Source organism: Amyelois transitella, chromosome 9, assembly GCF_032362555.1.
Source record: "Amyelois transitella isolate CPQ chromosome 9, ilAmyTran1.1, whole genome shotgun sequence".
Classification (NCBI taxonomy): Eukaryota; Metazoa; Arthropoda; class Insecta; order Lepidoptera; family Pyralidae; genus Amyelois; species Amyelois transitella.
Genome location: NC_083512.1, coordinates 5,700,502 through 5,724,850, shown reverse-complemented (window position 1 = coordinate 5,724,850; position 24,349 = coordinate 5,700,502). Strand labels below are relative to the sequence as shown.

Sequence of the window (24,349 nt, the reverse complement as noted above, 5' to 3'; positions counted from 1 at the left end):
ATTTAAAAGTCTATTTTAACCCCTGAAAGAAGGTAAGGACCTCAATGAATTCTCTGGAGTACACTCTGATAAAATACCACTGACTGGTTTTTTTACTATTTCGCCGTACTCTCTTACGCTATTTCAAATTTCGCATAATAATAGTTCTCGTATAATTTTTTTTGATGTGTTTGTGTGTTTCAGGTTTAAAATGGCTTCTGGTGAGATTCAGATTTCAGATTACCAGCAACGAAAGTGGCATCACTTAAGAAAATTGTTAGAACGATCGGGCCCCTTTTGTCATCCTGATTTTGAACCCTCAGCTGAAATATTGGATTTTCTTATGAATTCGTGTAAAGTGCTGGTAGTTGGCGCCGGCGGCCTTGGCTGTGAGCTGCTGAAAGATTTGGCTTTAATGGGTTTCAAGAAGATACATGTTGTTGACATGGACACTATAGAATTATCTAATTTGAATAGGCAGTTTCTATTTAGAAAGAGTGATATTGGTCTTTCTAAAGCTAAATGTGCTGTGGAGTTTGTGAATAAAAGGTAAACAAGCTAACATTATTCATTTCTTGCCTGTTGTTGTAGCTGTTGTGTTAGTCCTTTGGTTATGGGTTGCAATAATAGTAATTAAATAATACCGACACTCCAACTGGCTGGTTGAACCTTCAAAAAACTATAATTTTATGCAGAAAAAAATAGGTCATATGAAGTTATAGCATATTTATTTTTTTCTTTAAGGATACCTGGATGTGAAGCCATTGCTCACCACTGTCCAATTCAAGATCTGGATGAGGGCTTTTACCGGCAGTTCCACATAGTTGTGTGTGGGCTTGACTCCATTGTTGCTAGAAGATGGCTGAATGGCATGCTGATGTCCTTGTTGCAGTACAATGATGATAGTGAGTATAAGAAATAATTACAATTTTTTTTTTTTTAAATATAGATTCAACATCAAAAAGAAAACATATTATGTATGTATTTGATGTATTAGTTCTCTAGAGGTCATCTGTTTTGTTAGATATATCCATTGTGATCCATGAAGTTAAAATTTTTGTATTGCAGTTTTTTACTCAACTAACATTTAATTTCCAGTTTTTATAATTTATTTCTGGTCATCATCACATGATACACTAATTTGTTTTTTTATTTTTACAGGATCTTTAGACCAGAGCAGTGTTATACCACTAGTAGATGGAGGTACTGAAGGGTTCAAAGGGAATGCCAGAGTGATCTTGCCAGGAATGAGTGCTTGCATTGAATGCACCCTGGACCTTTATCCTCCTCAGAAAACATTCCCTTTATGTACTATTGCTAATACCCCAAGGTAAAGATAATTATAAATAAAAATATGATGAGGATTTTTAATGTGAAGTATCGTAATATAAGAATGGGACTATATTGAATAACATGTGCAAAACATGGATTGACATCAACATGATGTACATATTTGCATTTTTACCAGGCTAGGTTAAGTGTTGGAATCATGCCCCATATGAAAAATGATTTAATGTTCCAGATCTAGTAGGCAAATTGCACCTTGTAGGTTGACATAAACTTATCATAAACCATAGACTTAGAGCCTCAGCACACTCAATGTAGGACAGTACAGTTGGAAAACTGGTCAGCAATAAAATTGCCCTACGCTGAAAAGTTTATCTGACACACATATGTATAATAATTAGAATGACTCCTCTTTTGTTTATACTATGATTTTATAATAGGTTGCCGGAGTCTGTTCTTGATATGCCTAACCAAAAATTCAAAGAGTATGTAAAGAAAGTACATTGTCAGAAGGCTTATTGTAGTTTGATTTGAACCTAAATCAAAATTCAGTACTCTCTGTACATAAATCTATATATTGGCAATTAGTAAAAAAAATTTTTTATTATAATTAAATCTTTTATAAATAAATTAATAATGTATTCTCTTGTCTACATTTCAATTCTTAGTTTGGATAGTTGTGAAGTTGGTGTTGTTAAAGAAAATCTGCATTGCAGTTGTTACCGCTTCTTCTTTTAGTAACTTAGTTTTAAGTAATTTATTTGACGTCAACCAATGTTGTGAAACCAAAAGATGTGACAATTATTAAGCAATATGAAGTATCCTACCAGTATACCAGTGCCGTGTGGTTCCCGGCACCAAACTATAGCAACCTGTCACTATTTGGATCCCAATTCCATCATTAAGCCGAGCAGCTGAACTTGGCCATTCAGTCTTTTCGGAACTATTGGCTCTGTCTACCCCGTAAGGGATATAGACGTGACCATATGTATGTATGTATGAAGTATCCTATAATAATGAATAAAAAATTTGAATTTGTTTGTTTTAGGTTGCCAGAACATTGTATAGAATATGTGAAAGTACTTCAATGGGCTAAAGAGAATCCTTGGGGTGAAACTACCCCATTAGATGGCGATGATCCCCAACATGTAGCTTGGGTGTTAGAGAAAGCTCAGGAAAGAGCTTTGAAGCACGGCATCCCAAATGTTACATACAGACTGACGCAAGGAGTGTTAAAGAATATTATCCCAGCAGTTGCTAGTACCAATGCTGCTATTGCTGCCGCATGTGCTACTGAGGTTGGTTGGTTTTGATTCAACTGTAAATGAACAAAAAATAAATTTTGCAAATTTAATAACTTACTCTTCTTTGAATTTTTTAAAAATGTTTTCAGGTTTTCAAGCTAGCGTCCTCATGCTGCGCGAATATGAACAACTACATGGTAATGAATATGGCAGATGGCGTCTACACATACACATTTGCTGCTGAAAAACGACCAGACTGTGTTGCATGCAGTAATACTACGAGAGTTATGGAAATACAATCTGATGCGACTTTGCAAATGATCTATGACAAACTTTGTGAAGATCAAGGGTACTTAATGAAAAGTCCAGGTAATGACTTGTAATTTTTTTTAATCTTATGCAATTTATATATCTGCTTTCCTGAGTTTGCTTCTTGCTTGCCTGATGTTTGTGGATATAGTCGCGTATTGTCAACTTCAAATAAGTTTTCTCCTTTTCAAAAACATTTGTGTATGAATCGGTAACTATAAACCAAATTTATTATGGAAAGAAATTCAACCTTTTTCTTAATACAATTTTTAACTTATTATTTAAACTAATTTGCTAACTCACGGATCACATAAAGACTTTTCTCTAATTTAACTATTTGTTACAGGTATAACCACAGTAATAAATGGACGCAATAAGACCCTGTATATGTCCTCAATTAAAAGTATTGAAGAGCGGACCCGTGATAATCTGAAAAAGAAAATAACGGAATTAGGTCTTTACAATGGCGCCGATATTCTAGTGGCAGATGTAACAACTCCCAACACCATAACAATAAAATTGAAATTCTTTGATAATACTGATGTTGATATGAGTCGATAAAATTCTGTAAATAGTAAAAAGGAGTGTTTATAAATATTTTGAGTACATGAAAAATAGTTTTTTTTAGAAGCCTGTTTGGGATAGGATTGTCTAAAGAAGTTTAGAGATAGGTACCTGAGCTGATGTCTGTTTATCCCAGTCTCACTTGTTTCATTGAGTTGTCCCGTGGTGGGCCAAGTTGGATAATTTTGTCCCAGTAGTATCATTGAACAAGTGGCACAAATTATCTAAGTATTTCGTTAGTGGCATAGAAGTGATAAAGTTATTGAGTAAGCAATATCACGAAATTATACATCAAAGGGGTTACTGTTGCTCAAATGTTGTTATGGCATACTGTCTTCTACATGGTGTAGCGGGAGCGATGATTCGGCTCGACCGCCACCAAAGGGAAGATCTTCCGCCAGGCTAGGTGTTATGCCTGGGGAACCGCGGCTTCAACGATGTTGTGTCGGGGTTGTGTACGTATATAGCTCCAATCCGAGAAATCTTTGCTTGCGCGTTTTAGGTTTTTTCGCTGTTTATGATAGATAGCGTCGCGTGATTTTATTTTTTTATTTTTGTGACTTGTGGCGTGTAAATTTCGCCACAGTTCTCCCCCCAAGACTTGCAAATGCCAGTTGCCTTCCAGTGAGTTGGAAGTTGCTCGAAGTCCTAGTGAGGCAGGAGTCGAGACAGTAAAGAGCGAAGTCGACTTGTTGGCGCCGGGAGAAATCGTGCAGAGCTGCCACGCTGGAGAGAAAAGCGGCCGTCGAAGAGATCCAGGTGTGGGCTGCGGTAGATGCGTCGGTCGCTGAAGTCGACGAGAGTGAGTGCGGGTGTGGAGACAGGACCAGGAAACTCGGTGATTCGGCTGCGATGGACCTGCTGCGATACCCAGTTGCTGGCTTGCTGTGAGACTGCTCGCAGAGTGAGGAGTGATAATGGTAAGGGATTGGAGTTCATGAAGAAGGTTTCTTCCAATCATGTAGGGGTCACCAATGTAGCGGGAGCGATGATTCGGCTCGACCGCCACCAAAGGGAAGATCTTCCGCCAGGCTAGGTGTTTTGCCTGGGAAACCGCGGCTCCAACGATGTGTCGGAGGTAGTATTTATAGCTCCAATCCGAGAAATCTTTGCTTTCGCGTTTTAGGTTTTTCGCTGTTTTTGATTGATAGCGTCGGGTGATTTTATTTTTTTATTGTTTGACTTGTAGCGTATAGATTTCGCCATAATGGCATAACGCAATTCTGAAAAAATGGCTAAAACTTTATTTAAACGTAAACTTTGTCAACATCACAATCACATGCCATCGTTATGCCTAAAAACATATATATAGCTGTTTGACATTGACATCAGTGCATCGACATTACAAAAATTTAAAAAAAAATGTAAATGACATATCTGACGTGGTATAGCTTGTCATCGACCCCTGTTTTGTCGACGGGGAAAAGTTTGATGAAAATAACCATAAAAATATTGACAAAATAAGAATAAAAATAAACTAAATTATACAAAAATGTTGGACAGCCTTTTCGACGATGTAAAGCGCATGAATAAGCGACAGGTACGTGATGTTTCATTGAAAACATTGAGATGACGTTCGCAATGTCGGCCCGGTTGTTTTTCTTACAATTTTTTACTTTCATTTCAGTTTATCTACCAAGTTTTAAGTTTTGGTATGATAGTGTCGTCTGCCCTAATGATATGGAAAGGTTTAATGGTGGTAACGGGCAGTGAAAGTCCGATTGTTGTGGTATTGTCAGGCAGTATGGAACCAGCGTTCCACAGAGGGGACCTGCTGTTTTTGACCAACTACCCGGAGGAACCTGTGCGTGTGGGTGAAATCGTCGTCTTCAAAGTTGAGGGTCGTGATATTCCTATTGTTCACAGAGTTTTAAAGCTTCATGAAAAGTAAGTAAATAAATTTTGTTATGGGACCAACACCTAAATTCAAATTAAAATTTTTATTTGCATAATATGAGTACAACAAGGTCTTAAATTTATACATATGTATACCAGAATCTTCATACCCTTACCCTTTCGGATGTATTTAAAATAATATGTTTATATTTTCCCTATCTTGTTATTTAAGGTAGCAACACTCAATTCTTGCTTGGTAATAAATTTATTTCTTTGAGAATTGTTTATGAGCAAAATAAATTGCATATTTTGTATTTATCGCATTTTGCAAACTTTAAATATACTTTTGCTGTCTGTATTATCATTTTATATTACTCTTTTTTGTACATGCCTATATAAATATAATCTACATATCTATATTTTTATTAATCTCTCTTTCAGGAACAATGGAACTGTAAAATTTCTTACCAAAGGTGACAACAATAGTGTGGATGACCGAGGCTTGTATGCCCAGGGACAGTTGTGGTTAACGAAGAAAGATGTAGTGGGCCGGGCAAGGGGATTCCTACCCTATGTGGGAATGGTCACAATATATATGAATGAATATCCTAAGTTTAAGGTAAGGCATTATTTAAAAGCTTGCATTTAAAAGTTATGAATGTTGATTAAGCAAAAGATATATGTAGTATCTGCCTACCCCTCAGGGAATTAAAATTCAATTTGTCTACTTCTATGAAAGTCTTAAATTTTGCACAAATAGGAGGACTTACCAAAACAAATTTCTCCCATATACGAGTAATATATATTTGAAATTTAAGATAACTGTAATTGTCTAATCACTATGTAATGAATAATTCCTTGTTTCAGTTTGCTGTGTTAGCCTGTCTAGCAATTTATGTCTTAGTGCACAGAGAGTGACAGCCCTAACATGATCTGAAGGTTGCCGAGTTGGTCTGTGGGAGAATACATTGGCTCTATGGATGTAATTTAATTTTATGATTAAATGAAGTTCTCTCTAGTGTAATTGATTTTTTTCCTACATTGATATAAGTAAATAATAATAAGCAAATAAAAGATTTTGATTTGATTTGAGAATATCATAACACAAGTCTCGAACCTAAGTCAAATGATCTTCATTATAGGTAAAACCAAAGTTATTAATGGCATTGCATAACTTGAAATAATTTATGTCAGTGTTATCTGTAACAAAAATATTGTAATAGTTCAATGTGTTGCTTGATTGTATGTTGATCTTGATTTATGTATATGTTTATATTGCGAAGGTTGTAAATACTAAACATACATACCATTACTAAAATGTTTGACCAATGTGTTAAGCTTTCGTATGTGCATTCTGATAAGACTCGAAGAGCAGAAACAAAGAATACTTTATTTTGGGATGAACGTTGTAGATGGCGTTAGTGGTTTTAGAATGTTGGAGGTTTTGTGAGTTTTGTCCCATAGAATGGATTAAAAATAAACAAATGCATATAAACAAATGTATGTTACTAGATAATCGATATTGACATTCGGACCTGAACAAGACTTGAGCATGTAGATATATAAAAGTAGAGTTTGTAAGTTTGTGAAACAACGTTTCTTTTTATATGCAAGATTTGCCAGAACTCACTTTATTTTTACTTTATTCACGTGTACCTAAGAAAGAAAAATTTTTACCTACTAAAACCATTCTCTGTCAATAAACCTTTGGGAATCCCTCTGACCTTTGAATCAATTTTGTTGTAGGCAATTTGAGTACAAAGACAGGACCTCGGAATAGTCTATACCGTGCCTTACGTACTAGCCTTCGCTTTTAGTTTTTAATCTTCTACGATTGTAGCGATATCGTAGCACATTCGTAGCAGTTATACGTAAGGTTATTTTAGTAATCGTGCTTCACTCGGAAATTTTATTATGGCAATGTTCTTTTTATTATTTCGTGGATATTTAGGAGATACTTATTGCTTCCTAAAATATAAGTATTTCGATTAAAATCGTTACAAAACTTATAGTCTACCTATACTATTGTTGTAAGATAAAAAAGACTAAGTATATGGTAGGGTAAGATATTCTGAAAAGCAACAAACGCTTTATTTTTACTAAAGTCAGATGACCGCATAGGTAGCGTGTGGTGGTGACCGAATTTTTTAATGCCTCTACAGCGCAATAAAAGTAAAATTTTTAATGTGCACCGGCAAGCGACGAGATCATTTAAAAATTTTAAATTGCATAATACATAATAGGTTATTATTGCACGATTACTTTGTCATTAATAGGTACCGGTGACTGGGGTGGTCTTTTAGACCTAGGTCATGGCCAAAAGCGGAACCAGTACATATTCTTATCTATGAACTGCACTAACTTTGATAAGGAATATATTGTTACGTCTTTGAAATTGAATACCTACTCGTTTACCACGTTTACAAGTCGGTATATTTTATAAGTTGTGCTAGTTCGGTAAAACGCACTTAAATACGATTAGATATTTTTAAAGGATTTCAAAGGTGATTATTGAGGTACTATCAAGATTATTGGGTTCAAACTATTGAACCAAATGCTAAGGTCGTTAATTTATTATTCATGACTAAAAATGAGCTTTCGTTTTCAAACGCTGGTAAAAATTACTGCGTAAAAAGTGTTTTTTATCTATCTATAGTTATAAACATCAGCTGCTATAATATTAGATAGCAATTTAAAAATACATAGGTACATATAATCATGTCTTAATCTCTTACCGGCTAGGCAGAACCAAAAAAAAAATGGAAAGCTACGTTCATCTGTATGGCTTAATGATGGAATTAAAATAGGCTGCTAGCCCATCGCCTATAAGAATCCTAGATAAATATTTTGTTAACCTTTTCCTTGATTGATTTTTACAATTTGCACAGAAAGAGATGCAGCTGGCACACTGGATAAAAGTACTGCGAGTTTAATATAAATATCCGGTTATTTTTAATTTAGTGCATAAATATCTATGAAGGCTTTTAATTTTGCATTGAAAGTACCTACTTACTTAAGTACTCGGTATGTACCTAACAGTGCAAAATTTATTAGGATACTTGTTACCTAAGTATATTTACATATAGTTTATACTGACATGAACACAATCAGTGACACACAAGCTTTTTTTAATTTATATCATCTGATAATTATTTTGTGTAAGTTTTTTTTAAGTACAATATATCTAACGAGAGATTATAGTGACCATGTCCTTAAATGATTAATGTTTGAATACCCCGATATTCCTCCTCGGAACTCTGGGGTCAGGCAGGTGTCAATATAACTGAAAACCAACATTAATAATCCCTCTGAATAATTTATTTTGTGATGACTCTCCCTTATTTAATACTTGCGTTATTTTTTCTCGTTGGTGGGTCTTAACGAGGGAAAGCACTAGAGGAATATTTCGGTAATAATTCATTGTTACTTGTGAATTTATTGGTCGATTGCATCTTAAATCCGACTAAATTTTAATTGGGTGATGGATATTTTAGATCAATACAACCATGGACACCAACTGGTTGATTGTGATTTCCTCACCATGTGAATTCTCAAGATTTTCATGAGAATAGAGCTGAGTAAAAATATTTAGATACCCACTTAGTGAAAGAAATTTATATAGATTAGGTATGGTTTCTGGATAAACACAATATTTATATTTACCTACCCATACATTTTTTCATACCAAACTTCATCATTTATTTGGAATCTGGTCCAGCGAGGGCCGTATTCATAAACAAGTGCACTGGAAGTTTGGCAGCAAGTTTTTGTGTATTTACGAGGAGCGGCGCGGCGGGCCGCCCGCGATGTGCATCCCAATTCCCATACTCTATCTATGAGAGTTTTGGCAAACATTCCTAACTTTAAACTTTATTTTACGGCTATAAAAATCGGTCAGCACGGATCAGCGGTACGGCTTTGTTTGACAAACCGAACGTTTGCCCTCGAGATTAATTTTTCGTTTTGCACGTTTCTTTTTATTGCCCGGTTTTCATCAGGATTGTGATTGATGAGTCTTTTCACTTACTTGCCTTGCTTTTAGTAATTATATGTGGCAAATTCTATTTATTTTTAAAGATTCTTATCAAGAAATAATTTAGGTATCAATTATTTAAGTCGGAACCTAAGATTGTTAATTGTCAATTCTTTAAATTATTAATATGTAAGTATGTAGATTATGTTAATCTATCTATAAATGCATGTTTATGACTCGATCGATATTTCTAAATGTCATTTTACGGAATATGATGTACCTAAGTGCTATCTCTCGCATGGCCGAGAAACAAATTCCACAGCAAGAAAGCATATTTCCCCAGAGACCTTTTACAAAGTTAACAAGGTGTGACTTGGGAAATAAATAAAAGAAGGCAGCGATTAATATTAAACATCCGTATTTTACTGTCTTTAGATGAATATTAGGTAAGATGCCGTTGTCGAGAATCCACAAATTCAAAATCCCGGATTTATAATCTAGTCCAAGTCCTACTTAGTTAGATTTCCGTTAGTATGCTACCTTTGCAGGGGAACCTACTCTTACTTGTATGAAGGATGATACAAATTACAAAATGATTTCAGATTTTATGTGATTAAATTCGTAAATCTCACTATGAGCACACGTTAAATTATGTCAAATTAAATAAAATTTTCTTTGTCATATGAAAATAAAAAAGAATAGGACCACTCCATCTCATTTCCCATGGATGTCGTAAGAAGCGACTAAGGGATAGGCTTATAAACTTGGGATTCGTGTTTAAGGCGATGGGCTAGCAACCCGCCACTGTTTGAATCTCAATTCTATCATAAAGCAAAGCAGCTGAACGTGGCCTACTAGTCTCTTCTAGATTTTTGGCTCTGTCTTCCCCGCAAGGGATATAGACGTGACTATATGAATGAATTAATGAATTTTCTTTGTCTCATCTCATAGGGATTAGAAATAATCTTGAACACCTTTTGTAACAGAATAATACCTACAAAATAATACAAATGTATCAATAATTGTTTTCAATCAATGTTAATTGCCTACACTAAATGGTTCATTGGAAGGTAAGTGGCAAATCCATCGACATGACTAATCAGAATCATTACAATTAAGGGGAGTCCGTAAGAAATATTCCCTGGCTCATTAAGGGCGTCTTAGGCGTTAAAGTAATCGCTATGGAGGTGTGTTACATTCTACTAAATGAGAGAAATGAGGGTTCTAACGATACTGTTAATGTTTAAACAATGCTTCAGTTGTAAGCTCATATTGTTAACAAATTGTGAGATTCTTTGGGGGAATCGCTGTTTAAATAATGTATCTACTACATAGGTTCGTTAGTAAGTGTATTTTTGAAGACTGATATCCAAGTACGACAGAAGTAGGGTTATGTGTTTTGAGTGTATGTGTATATTAAGTTCAAGATTTATTTTTAATCTGTCATCTGTGTGATTAGTCCCGTATGTATTGATTAATTTACCTATTATGTAGTAAATCTACTTAATATACAAAACACTTACAAGATAATTAGGAAGAAAAATAAGGCACAATTAACAAACTCTCCTTCCATGAAACTATAATATTCCATAAATAATAAAACTTTAAACTACACTCACAAATTTCTGTAGTTTTAGTCAACTAACTAATTAGAGGCTAGAAATTAGGATATGGAAATAAATTCACAAGTAAGTAGGAGTGATGACTAATGACAAAAGAAATACTGGCCTGCTTTCTAAAAATGTTTTTGTAAAGTTGTAACTACGTGAAAAAGGTCTACTCTGTTTGTCGCATTCAAACGTATCTACATGGAAGTAATAAAAAAGTAAATAAAGCAGAAAGATAACTCAAATAGTTTCACGTGATCCACCAGACAGGCGGGACGTGAAAAAGCGTCTTGCAGTTAATTAGGAGAGTAGCTCAGAGATAGAGCCGTCTTTAAACTTTAACACCTTAATTCGTTTACTGAACATTTAGCGAGAAAGCACTATCAGATAAGTATAAGGTTTCCATAGTATATCTTTAAAATGGAGAATTACATCTTTTAAAATATTTTTTGCTTATTGAGAAAATGTATGTACAGAGTCATTTATTTTGTTATAGTATTAGTTACTATCTTTGTAAATACTTAGACAGTTACAAAATATGTATAAGCCTATGGATTACGCCCTTCCATAGAATTATTCAGTCGAAATTGGAATAATTAAGTTATACTTACCTATCTAACTAGCAAAAACAAAAAAAGATAGATAAGTAATACACTTTATTCTATATGGATTGAGTTGTTACACCTTTCTATAAACACATAAAAAAATTAAGTATCCATTTTGAAAGAATTTCGTAAACTACTTGTATAATGTAATGTTAGTTGTGAATATTTTGTTACAGAACCAATGGAACCTTTTTAATTTTTAATTGATATGTTACATACCTACTGTTGTGAACTAAAATGAATCTTTAATAACACACAAATATAGGTACGTTCCATAACGTAAATAGTGCAGATTTCAGCGGTAATGGAAACTACTTGAATAAATTAGGCAGGCGTCCTAAATTAGCACCATATGTGCAGCAACGAGTATCAAAACTGCAGACTACAATAAACCATCTCACAGATGTTTTGCAGATAATCAAATTAATTTAATTTACTCTTATGCCATTAATATAATAAATAAAAATTACTTATCTATTTTTTTAATTAGGTATTTACATGAATTAATTATAATGTGTGACGTGTGTTGACCACTAGGCTTAGCTTCCTTCTTACGTGAGATCAAATTCTATTTAAACGTAAACCCTTAGATAGGTACATTTTTTGCTTTCATACACCGTAGGCAATTACTATGTATTTGTGTAAGAACTACAATTTAAATATCATTCTTTGAAGTAAAACATGTATTTATCCCAATCCCTGTAATAAGTACATACATTTCCGATTACAATCAGTTTTGTGAAGAAGGAAATCCGGTATGGTGTGACTAATATGGCACCCAAGTTAATGTTATGCGAAGCAGGGAAGCCCAAATGAGGCGCCGAATAACTTATGCGAATAAACGAATTAAATGATAATAAAAAAACTATGTAATTTTCATTGCTCATAAAATTATTATTATTTTGTTAACTAACTGTTGCCCGCGACTTCGTCCGCGTAAATTTCGAGTGGAATCTTGATCATACAGTCAGATACAGACAGACACACAAAAATGTAAAAATAAACTCTATCCGTTTCAGTCAAAATACTAAATGTACAGACAAAATATTTTTACCGTTTTATTATATGAAGTATTTTGATTTTCAGTTTTTTTAAATAAAATATTTTAACAACCAGAAAAAAATATTTTTTAATAAAAATAAATATCTTGTTTTTGTTGGGGCTCGAATTTGGACCGCCGACTTCACAGTCTCATGCGCCAACCACTGGCCCACTGAGGCCGTTGTGGTGGTATCGAAATTAAAGTAGACTACATATGTATGTAGTTTTTGAATTTTAATTTGACATAATGTATGTACGGTCGCGTTCATAATTGCAGTCATAGTTCGCAAAACTTTATAGCTTGCAGTCACCGCTGTCACTCACACATTCACACAAATAACACAATAAACAACAACGGTTAAGCGTTGGGTAACGCGCCATCAAGAAGAGGGTAGTGTAAAAAGTAGACCGCGCAGCGACCGTCGTCCGCTTATCAACACAGCGACACGCCACACAGCGGAGATCCATGGTGGAACAGTACGAAAATAAAGGCTTCATACCGACCAGAACATTTGCGGAACAGTTCGACACATCAGTGGTTACTGTTCGTCGAGTTTGCACCGTGAGGGACTATTCCACAGACAGCCAGCAAGAAAGCCGTATTTAGCCGAAATAAATAAGCAAAAACATTTAGAATTTGCTCGGCAGTATTTGGATTTTGACTGGAACACGGCGATATTTACGGACAAAAAGTTCGTTTACGTCATCGCAACACGGTAGGCTTCATTTATGGCGAAGAAATGCAACTCGGTATGAAGAAAAAAATATTGTGCCAAATATGGAGTCTGGACGCATATCTGTAAATATGTGGGGCTAGATGAGTGCTGCTGGACCTGGGGAACAGGTGTAGATAGCAGGATGCGCTACAGCTGCTCATTATGTGCAAGTGCTGCAAGAAACCATGTTACCAACTGTGCGGTGTATTTATCCGATTGATGATATGCAATATCATTTGTGCAAAACAACTACCCTGTGTATCGAGTCCATATAGTGCGTGAAAGGTTCTGCCAGTTTATATTAAAACTACTACTTAGATAGTATTTTAAGGACAGCTTCAATATCTTTTCTTTATGAAAACGAATAATTAAGCTGTAACCTTAATAACAGGAGATAGGTAAATTAGTGTAATATGCTGTATGTATACCTTTATATAATCATCAATATGTAAACAAAACTATAGGTAAACTGTTTCAATAAAATTTACTAATTTTAATTATTGAGTGTTTTATTTTGCTCCCTCTTGTTTAATATTTATTGCTGATTTCCGTGTTTGAAGACACGGGTATCGTAATTCTTAGATATCAGTTAGTTAGTCAGTCAGTTACTTAGTTCAAATGGCACCTTGAAACATTAAAAATTGTCAGTAACAATATATATTTTTTTAATAGACAGAAATTCCTTGAAAAACTTCGGAATCCGCTAGTAACTAGAACAAGCGAGTGTGAGCAAGCGAGATTATCTAGTATATCTTAGATCTCACTTGCACAAACGAAGTAATAAAATTGCTACCCAATAACTTTCAAAGGAACCACTACCTATGTTAGGGTCGTGTGCAGACAAACTTTCAACTTTATTGAAATGACATAAGTCTGGCAGTCGCAGGCTTCCCTCTATAGGCAAATCTTATGCAAATAATGAGAGACGACGATATCTCGATCGACAATTATCGGGCCCAGTTCGGACATCGTTGATTACCCTCTCTTTCTGTTTTGTTATGTTATATGTCATAGAATAATAAACTGTTTTACTTAGTAATCATTGGTATTAAAGACCGTATTCATTTGAAGGAATATTTATTCTTTTTAAATATGCATGTGTGTGTGTATCTAGTGGAACCACAGTGCACGCTATTTTAACCCGTAAGAATTTTAAAACTATGACTGCAGATATGAACGCGATCGTACATTATGTCAAATTCAAATTCAAAATTTTTATTCATTATTATATAGGATACTTCATATCGCTTAATAATTGTCAAAACTTTTAGTTTCATAAAATTGGTTGACGTCAAATAAATTACTTAAAAACTAAGTTTACTGCCGCTTCCTAGGCGTCAGTGCAGAAGAAGCGGTAACAAACTGCACTGCAGCATTTTCTTCAATAACGTCAACTTCACAAATATCCAAACTTAGAATAGAATGTGGACGAGAGAATACATATGGTCACGTCTATATCCCTTGCGGGGTAGACGGAGCCGACAGGCTTGAAAAGACTGAATGGCCACGTTCAGCTATTTGGCTTAATGATAGAATTGAGATTCAAATAGTGATAGGTTGCTCGCCCATATCGCCTTAAAAGAATCCCAAGTTTGTAAGCCTATCCCTTAGTCGCCTATTACGACATCCATGGGAAAGAGATGGAGTGGTCCTATTCTTTTTTGTATGGGTGCCTTATTTCACTTATATTTATATGTTAAAGGTATTATGCTGTCGTACAATGATTAATGACTTTGAATTTTAAATTTCGTAACTTATTTGCAGGCAAACTCATGCCTTGAGTTCATTCAAATGTCGATAACTTTTTTTTGTGAACCGGTTTTGATGAAACAAACTTTAAATGTTTTTCCGAGTTAAAACAAAGCAATTGGTAAAAGTTTTAAGTAAAAAAAGTCGGTTCAGTACTTTCGGAGATAATCGTGATCATACATACATACATATGGTCACGTCTATATCCCTTGCGGGGTAGACAGAGCCAACAGTCTTGAAAAGACCGAATGGTCACGTTCAGCTATTTGGCTTAATGATAGAATTGAGATTCAACTAGTGACAGGTTGCTAGCCCATCGCCTAAAAAATAATCCAAACTTTGTCAGCCTATCCTTTAGTCGCCTTTTACGACATCCATGGGAAAGAGATGGAGTGGTCCGTCATTATCAAAAAATCATACATACAGACAGACAAGAAATTGAAAAAAATATATTTTTGCTTTCTGTTATTCATTCCAAGTGTCCCTATCCATTTTAGTCAAAAATACTAAATGTACAGACAAAATATTTTTACTATTTTATTATATGTATAGATTTACACTGCAAAATGTGTGGGACAAGCAATCTTAATGTCTTTTTATTCAGAAACTACGTTGATATAGTCACTACTCATACTCATTTAATTTCAGTGAGAATAAAATTGCTATAACATAGTTAAACTCGTTTCAACGTTTGCTGTAGTAAATTCATTTAGGCATTTAACAAATGAACTTATTAACCATTATACAGTAATATTTTTTAAATTTATTATTTGTGAATAAACACAATTTTATTTCATTTTTATGCCTTTTATTTTCATAGCATCATAAGGACACAAAATAAAAAAATTGAGTTCAAAAGGTATTTTATTACCATAAAACCTATCATACCCTGCACCCCGTCCTAGAGTTATTAACGTGAACATTAGGTACGTATAATGAAGTAGATCATTTAAAAAAAATATCGCGCTTTTACAAAGTTAACATTATCGTGGTGAGTTTAATGGGACCGTTTGAGTAGCGCTTTCCTAAACCAAAACATTTAGATTCCGGTGAAACTAAAATTATGGTATTCCAGTCATTTAAACTTATTCATGTCAGAGTATGTTCGCAGCGTAATTTTGCTTTCGAAACTGCATAATGTAATACGTGGAAATCATAAATAGAAAAAGTTTTGGATGGCAACCAGTACCAAGCGTTTAGCAAGCGTTTGTATACAAACTAAGAACTTTAGAACGACGGGACTCTTCTTACAAGAAAAAAAAATCAATCAGATTTCCTTAAATGATATTTTAATTTCACATGAGCCTTTTTAAAAAGAGGATTTAGCGCCTAGATTTTGTACATCGATGGACTACAACAAATTAAACTAAAATTTAAATTAAGTGATGCACGAGAAGATTCCTTATCGTATTATGCAATTTGTTCCAATGATTAAAGACCTTGGGTAAAACAATGTGCGAGGTGGCTATATTTACTTTGCAAGTTCCTCACGAAAACAGATATACATATGTTTTTAATGGCGTGCTTTAAAAATACGTAATAACTCATAAATTAGATATGCACCCCACTCCTAAACTTTAGGTTGAAATTCCTAAATTCCTATCGTAGTAGGTATTCATTTATTTTCACGCGTTATGTCCTCCCTAATAGGAAATATTAAGGAATATATATTCAATAACCCTTAGTTCTATTATTTTAAATACCAAAAAGCTCACTATTTTTAATACGTTAGAATTTATCGATCATATATTTGGACTAAGAATTTTGTGACAATTTCAAATAATTATTTTTATCGGTTGATTAAGTCGGATCTGATGATTAAGATATGCATTTATATGAATTATGTAACAGATAAGTACTTATTTACCTACGTTATATCTTTAACTCCCACTTAATAAAATATTTTGAATAATAAATATTATAATCAATATCAAAGCATTTTTCGCCAGACGATAATGGTTATTTCCAAAAAAATCGTATAATGTCTTCCATGTCATTAAGCGACAAGGTCGGTTGAATGGTGGATCAAAGGGATGCTCAAAAGTCGCCACTTGGACTCGAGTGGTCGTTACCCACCCGAGAAGTAAGTAGGTATATGCTGTAAGCTTCATTTTTAAACGGTTTATGAACTAGCTTATGCCTGCGTCTTTTCTCCCATATACATTTTCATAAATATTATGAGAAACCAACTAAATGTCCAATTACAGCCCATAGCGGCCGTTCTTTGGCTGTGTGTTTAAAGATGAATCTTTTATTTATATTTTAATTTGTTTTATTTTATAGTAATCGGGATTTGTCTATTTTATAAATTAAAATACTTACAGATTGGTTTACAAACCAGAGGTTTTAGATAAAATAGCACCAAAGCATAATATAGACATTGATGTATGCAAACGCAAGGGAGGCAGTATAATTTACAATTCGGCGTCATTTACATGAGTTGGAATTATAAAATCATAACCTTAAAGTTTTATTAAATTGTATTAAATAAGCTATAATATAGCCCATTTTTCATGCCTAAAAAGAAGGAGAGGAGAACAAAGATAAGGAAATTCAATTTTAAAAAGTGCTTTTGAAGCATTTCTTGACAATTGCTGCTTCATTATAGTAAAAAAATATTTCTACTTTACTTCAGTATAACATAGGAAAATGTCGATATTATTTTTACCTTGATTGAGGTTTGTTAAAGAATTTTTATGGGTTTTTTAAAGAATATAAAAGCTAGCATTTATAGTGTTATTCAGCAAACTGTATGGCTAAAAAGTTAAATGTTTCGTAATTTTTGGTTAAAATTATTAATTATTTACGAGTCTGACACAAAAGTCAGATCGTCTTTTATTTATACAGGACGTACAGAAAGTTCAGAGTTAACTTTTGATTCCATTTCATCCTCATTTGTGCTGAAAAGTAAGTAAAATTATAAATAATTGTAAAGGTTGGTCAGAATCGATCCTCTTGTGGCTATAAAACCTCTGCTTGAATTCCAAAGAGGTTGGGGAGCTACGACCAAATTCCTGAACGGTTCTTAAATAACTTATATAGAGACCGTACTCTCGTCAGTGTAACGATTGCAGAGAGGTTTTCTTCCGCTTCTTAACTTATTCAAGAAGCAAGTGGGGTTTTCAGAATCTTACAGGTGAGTGGAGGCAATAATATCGATTACATATTCCCAGTAATTTTGCTTTTAAAAAAACAGAGATAAGATTTAAATTGAAAAATATTTGAACAAAAGTGATATTTGATCAGAAAAACAGATTTGTATATTAAGATGAATTGTGAATATTAGAATTAAATTGATTCCAATTCTTTGATGTGGAAAACTAAGTGCTCATAGATATTCTTACAAGTTTATTCCAATTCGGTGAGCAAAACTTATTAAAGTATAGAAAGACCGAATCAGTTCAGATCTTCTGTCTGGCTTGTTAAACAAATTTTTATATTTATATAACCATCTCAAATTTTGCTGTACATTAGTTTATAAATTTCTTCACTTGGTTGGGATAAGATAGGCATTGCTGAGTATTGTTGAACTGCGAGAATACCATTGATACTCACACTAAAGTCAATTCTGTTCTCTGGGACCCCAGAGTCAACAAAATTTGCACCGCACGGAAGGGATGAAAAAGGGATGGAATGATCTCAAAAATGGGATAAAAGCCGCGGGCGCACTATTTCCTAAATCACTTATTGTTTCTACTGTAGATTCATGAAACTTGCCTGAGTTTTCTTATAGGATGTCTGATCTTGCAGTCAGGGGACTCGTAAAATGAGATTGGCTCAATCGACGACGGTTTATTGACTTATTAAATCGAACTTTTGTGTCGAAAACTTGCTGCCAATTTTGTTGGGAATGGAAATTTCACTTTCGATTTAAGTATTTTGTAGTCGGTAAAGGGTTTTTTAATACTGTTTCTCAGGTCATTGTAGTCAAAGTATCCGATGTATTATTTTCGATATATCTTCGAACCTGACCTTTTGGCTATTTGCCCGTAGCACTTGTTGAGTAAAATGTTGAATAAAACATTGACTGAAATAAATAATTCTTTAGCGCAATCAAGCCTGTTTGTGAATGTGCATTATAGTGATGGGTTATTTGTCATTCAAAAGCGAATCATTTTTTATAGTTCTGTCTACAGTTAGCTTTTAAAATTGATTTTATTATCGCATATGGTATTACGACTGAGAAAGCCATTACAACACTGTAAGTAACTACCGAAATCAATTTGATTGAAATTGCAAGGGTTCATCGCCAACAAAATAAGTAACATCCCCTCAAAGTTCCTTATCCCATGGGAGCGAGTTCAAAGTCATGGAATCAATTTCGCGATTGCCAATAAATAATAAGTCGAGTGAATTATAACGTAATTTCAGTTGGTATGGTACAACAGTTATTTCAAGAAATAGGTTATTACCTACTATCACATTATATAAACGTTAAATGATTTTTTTAATAACATATTTAAATTACAAGTTAACTTAATCTTAATTGGCATAGTCATTGGTTCAGAAGTTCTGAATCGACTTATAAGAAGAAAGTAGGCATGCTAAATTATAAAAAGTAAATGTTGTACCATTTATTTTCAAAAGAGTAAAATCTCGAAACAGTTTGCTTTCAATCTGAAACTTTTATCGCAGTTTCTCTTCGCGCTATCTTAAACTGAACTTACAGAGTAACTTTCCTAATTTCCATTTGATTGTCTACATTTTCTTGCATATTTCTGTAAATAATTTCAGTTTTGAAATATTTTAAACTAAAAAAACAGATCACAGTTTAATAATTATATAATATTTTAATTCGTTGATAAAATGTTTGTAAAGATTGTCATATTTTTATTAATACTTCGAAATCTATGTATCTTACAAGTTATTAATTATAAAATTAGATTGTTTGGCGCGATTTGTTACCAGGTGGCAATGCCATGGCCATGAATTTAAAAATATTTGCAAACAAATCCAATCAAAGAGAATTTATTCTTTGATCATGAAATTTTAAAATATTAAGAAGTTCCGTTACGTTCATGAGTTTCTTTATATATTTAAACCATGTTTCTATTTCAAAGCCCTTTAGGAAAAATAATTAATAACTTCTTAACCTGGCTCAATGCGACGGCTGCTCTGACATTCTCCATATACGACCGAATATATCCACGTATTCTGGTTAATGTAATTAGAGGCTTTCGGGACTCTATCGGTCAAAGACTTAAAAGCAGGGGTAACTTTTTAACGTGGCTTAAAACTGCTTCCAGAATTTTAATCGGGTTCAGCTTGATCCGGCAATTTTTCTGTTATATCCGGCAAGGGGACGAGCAGTCGTGGTCTGTGGCGCATTATTAATTACCGTTTGCCCAAGCGTTTAATATTTTACCTGAGTGCAGGATCGCCTCTAACCGCTTGAGTCCTAATCCCTACTTAATTCTCCATATTTTGCCGTTTTCAACGGTTATCCGAAACGGAAACTCATTTTTTAATTTTAATGCGATTATATCAGGCTTTTGCTGTGTGCCGCGAAAGATTTCAGTGTGAGTGTCCTGGTTTTTGGAGCGATATGAGTTAGTACTTTAGAAAGAAAAATAGCACTAGCTATCACTACAATTATTGGAAATCAAAAAGAAGTATGAGAATTCGGAAGAGAATAAATTTTAGAGGACTTAAACAATAATGAGTGGAATGGTTTAAGAATTCGTAGTCAAATATCCACAACAACTGCTAATGCAAAAATAAAGAAATAAGTGACATTTAATAACTTTCATAATGGAACATCCATTCATCATATTTTACCGAAGACACTAAACTAAACGCCTTATTTTTATTAGGAACTGAAATAATTACTACAAATTTATCATTGTTGAGCATTTCTATATTTTGAAAACATAAAACCAGTTGATACGGAAGATACCAATAGTTTACACTGTATATGTCGATCTAACTGGAACGTTCTCGAATGCAATATCCGCTTTTAAACGAGTTTTTGGTTCAAAAAACTATTCGGTCTAGTACACAGGTAAAGGCGGATGGCGGAATGTCGATGCTACGATTTCAATTATAACAGAATAAAGAAATAACAGTGTAATTTTGGAGTGATAGAAAGATAGTGAGGGTGAATGAATATTATATTCGAATTGGATCAGAAGATTTTGAAGGGTCAGAATGTATTTTTATATTAATATCTAAACTTGAAAACTATATTTGACGTTTCCGAAGAGTTAACATAAATATATAAAAACATAGGGACCGTGGAAAATGTAAAGATTTCTATGTCTACTCCTCCGGGAAAGAGAGAGCGAGATTTTATGTTTATATTATTTAATGTATTAAAGCCTAACATTTTCATCTTGGTTGATACTTTCGTGTAAAGGATTTGGGGTTCACAATTAAGTTTATTTATAAAAAATTATTAATTTAACATTAAAAGTAATATATCAGTCAACCAATGGGTCATGTAGAAAGTTTTAGGTGGATTTACGATAGAAAGAATGGGAACATCAGGTTACTTCACCATTTTTCTCTATACTGTGTTACGATCGGGCGCAACAACCGGCTCAACAACATCCATAGCCAGAACCAGGATGGGAGTGGCACCTTAAACGAGAATTAAATTGGCTAGATTTTTAGTTGACTTGACTAATTGCATGAAACTTAACTTACTATACAAACTCTTTTCAGAGAATTTTCAAGAATAATTTGTTTTAGTTGGTCTTTAGTCGTCTCCTGTCTACATAAAATGCCTATTTACATAAAATGCCAAAATTTCCAGATTCTTTGTTCTTTGATACAAACATGGTTTCATTAGCCTTTTCAATTTGAGCTTTGTGCCCACTTGTTTTTTTTATGAATCTATTGATCTCACGCAAATCAGCAATTATTACAAGTAATATTGCTTTCATTCGACGTCGTATTTCAAAATATGTTCCTTGTTGAATATTTGTTGACCTTTTTGACTTCGATCATATATACTTATATTTATTTTTTAAAAGTAACAAAATTGTTTTTACATATTAGTCTATTCATATTGGTGGAGTGTTTTTGGAGTGTTTGTTATTATAGCTGGGTAAACACTTGTTGTAGTCCGTGACTGTAATAGAATTCATAACAATAAAATAATATTTGGGAACCAATAGGAAAACGTGATTTCTTTTTTATTTTCGGGCTTGAAATGTGAAATGAGAATCGGTGTAAGGAGTACTTATCTAAGATATAAACACAAACTACGAGTTTATTCATACTAGTTTCTTTGATAGGGTGATAAATATTAAATGTGTGCCAATAGTCTTAAAACTGAAGACGCTGTTAACCGGACCGGACCTGGAAAAAGCAGTAAAGCTTCGAAGCATAGTGACAAAGGTTACAATTGAAAACAGAGAGAGAGTTTACCCAGTAACAGAAAAACAACAGCTAGCATCGGGTAAGTATCTGATTTCAATAAAGTACCCAAATCGTAATAGCACTCGCGAACGACCCAATCGTCATCCCGACAGTAATTGCTAATGAACTTTTACAAGTACTTGAGTATCGGAAGGGGACTGTTTAGTGCCTCATTGGTGTTTCTCTTGACGTGTGATCGTAAATTTTTTACGTCACGATTGAATGGCCCACTTGCCCTTAACTAAAACAGGTTATAAACTTTCATGATTCTTCTTTATGGTACAATTCGTGTTCATTTTATAAATGATGTGCCTCAACATTGCCTTTTATCTGCTTTTATATTGTTTCAGGGCCGTTTATTTGAAGTCGGTTTCTCGAGGCTGAATGCGTTGGAACGTTTTAATCTTTAAACTCCCAATAAATTCTTGCTTCTCCTTAAGATAGGACAATTCCGTCTGTCCACGGTTAACGTGCACGTCTAAAATGGAAAGGTTGGGTAATAAGATAGTCTAGCGCTTGACTTCTGTGACCTTGTCTTAGGGAACAAAACTTGCTTATTTTCCCCTTGGTCTTGTTCTTCTTATCGGCGGTTAAGCAACCTGTCACTATATTTGAATCTTAATAACAAAGCCGCATCCACGTGATATTCAAGTTTTGTACCTATTGGCTCTGTCAATGGTATAAAATGGTATGGTCTAAAATACCGTCTAAATAGACAAAAGAGAGTAAGTTGATATCACGTATAGGGTTTATTACACGTTCGTATCGTTTCTCCTGCCCCGTACACGTGCGACGGCCGGGTAATACTGCTTCACCAGCCCTTACCGCCCTGGATTGATACCCGGGCTGAGGACACGAGTGATTTAATAGAAAATTAACTTTTGTTTTTGTAATCCTATTTGTTTACGCATAAATTAAGAGTTGTATAATATCAAAATAACCTTTCGGGATGGCGGCCTGTATAATTTATCGATCTCTCTGGTGGAGAAAAGTTTGTATTTAAAAAAAAAGACAGCGCGGGTTGTATTGTTTTTTTTTAAAAGGAATCAAATCAGTTCATGTTCACTCGTTACATATTTTGATAACTGTTAGAATTATATATTTTAAAATTAAATGCTTTGTAACATCTTTTAATGTTCTTTAACTACTCGTCAACTTAAAGTCATCAGGGCTAAAGAATAAACCGTAAAGACAGCTAAAAAGCGATTTCTTTATACTATCAAAATCAATATGCATTAAGAGTAAAAACCAACAGATTGCTCAGTACGCAGTGTTTTACATAAGTTGAATAGTAAATCTTAGAGCTTTTTATTTCGCCGGTCGGTGTAAGCCCGTCTTTTCTCAGGCATGAAAGCTGTTTTAAATATTGCGTCCCGATTTACCCCACTAAAGCCCCTTACACATACATTACCTACCTAACACGAGAATTACTTCAGGGAAATACAATGTTTTGAATACGTTTTGCTCTTTTTCTCTCGACATTATGGATGTTTCTGCAGTTTGACGAGTCTTTTTTAAGGGTACGCAGAGAGGGTTTTGTTAAATTCGACTACAGTTAATATTTGATACATTTCTCTACATTTATGTTTACCATATTAGAAACATTGTTGAAATGAAATTAGAATCAACTATTTTAAGTGCTAGAAGCGGCTAAAACTGGTGTAACTTAACCTTGAAATTGATACTCTTAATTATGTTTAGGTGAACTTGATGTTTCAGTTTGAAGATCTCAGCAATCGATGACATTTTAATGCAAATTGGCAAATAAGTTACGTTCAAACAGTCTATGCGTATCGGACTATGCGGATCGCAGTACTTACCACAAATTGATTAAACGATAATCCGAAAATAAGTGTACGAATGACTTTTGTATGATAATAATGAAATCCCCTCAGGCACTAGAAATATAAGTAAAAGGTTCTGTTCTTTTAATTTAGAACGGTTAAAAGTCGTTCACGGGTTAGGGGGATTCTTCAATATATTTTGTTGCGTACAACAACAATTTAATAATAAAAGCCGGAATTGACGCCTACAAAGGGAGCATTCGGACGCTGATCGTCGGCAAAGCGAAAACAAA

General features: G+C 33.9%; 2 protein-coding genes across 2 annotated transcripts; both read left to right on the top strand.

Moving 5' to 3' along the window:
* The first annotated feature begins 16 nt into the window (after positions 1-16).
* On the top strand, positions 17-3,423 carry LOC106134665 (NEDD8-activating enzyme E1 catalytic subunit). The gene is made up of 7 exons (XM_013334764.2): positions 17-32; positions 184-528; positions 724-884; positions 1,141-1,309; positions 2,315-2,564; positions 2,660-2,879; positions 3,166-3,423. Exons 2-7 carry the CDS (start codon positions 191-193, stop codon positions 3,378-3,380), a joined length of 1,353 nt encoding a protein of 450 aa, XP_013190218.1. The 5' UTR covers positions 17-32; positions 184-190; the 3' UTR covers positions 3,381-3,423.
* Positions 3,424-4,761: 1,338 nt separating this feature from the next.
* LOC106134675 (signal peptidase complex catalytic subunit SEC11A) lies at positions 4,762-6,238 on the top strand. Its single transcript, XM_013334774.2, has 4 exons — positions 4,762-4,923; positions 5,011-5,270; positions 5,661-5,838; positions 6,087-6,238. Exons 1-4 carry the CDS (start codon positions 4,876-4,878, stop codon positions 6,135-6,137), a joined length of 537 nt encoding a protein of 178 aa, XP_013190228.1. The 5' UTR covers positions 4,762-4,875; the 3' UTR covers positions 6,138-6,238.
* Positions 6,239-24,349: the final 18,111 nt, after the last annotated feature.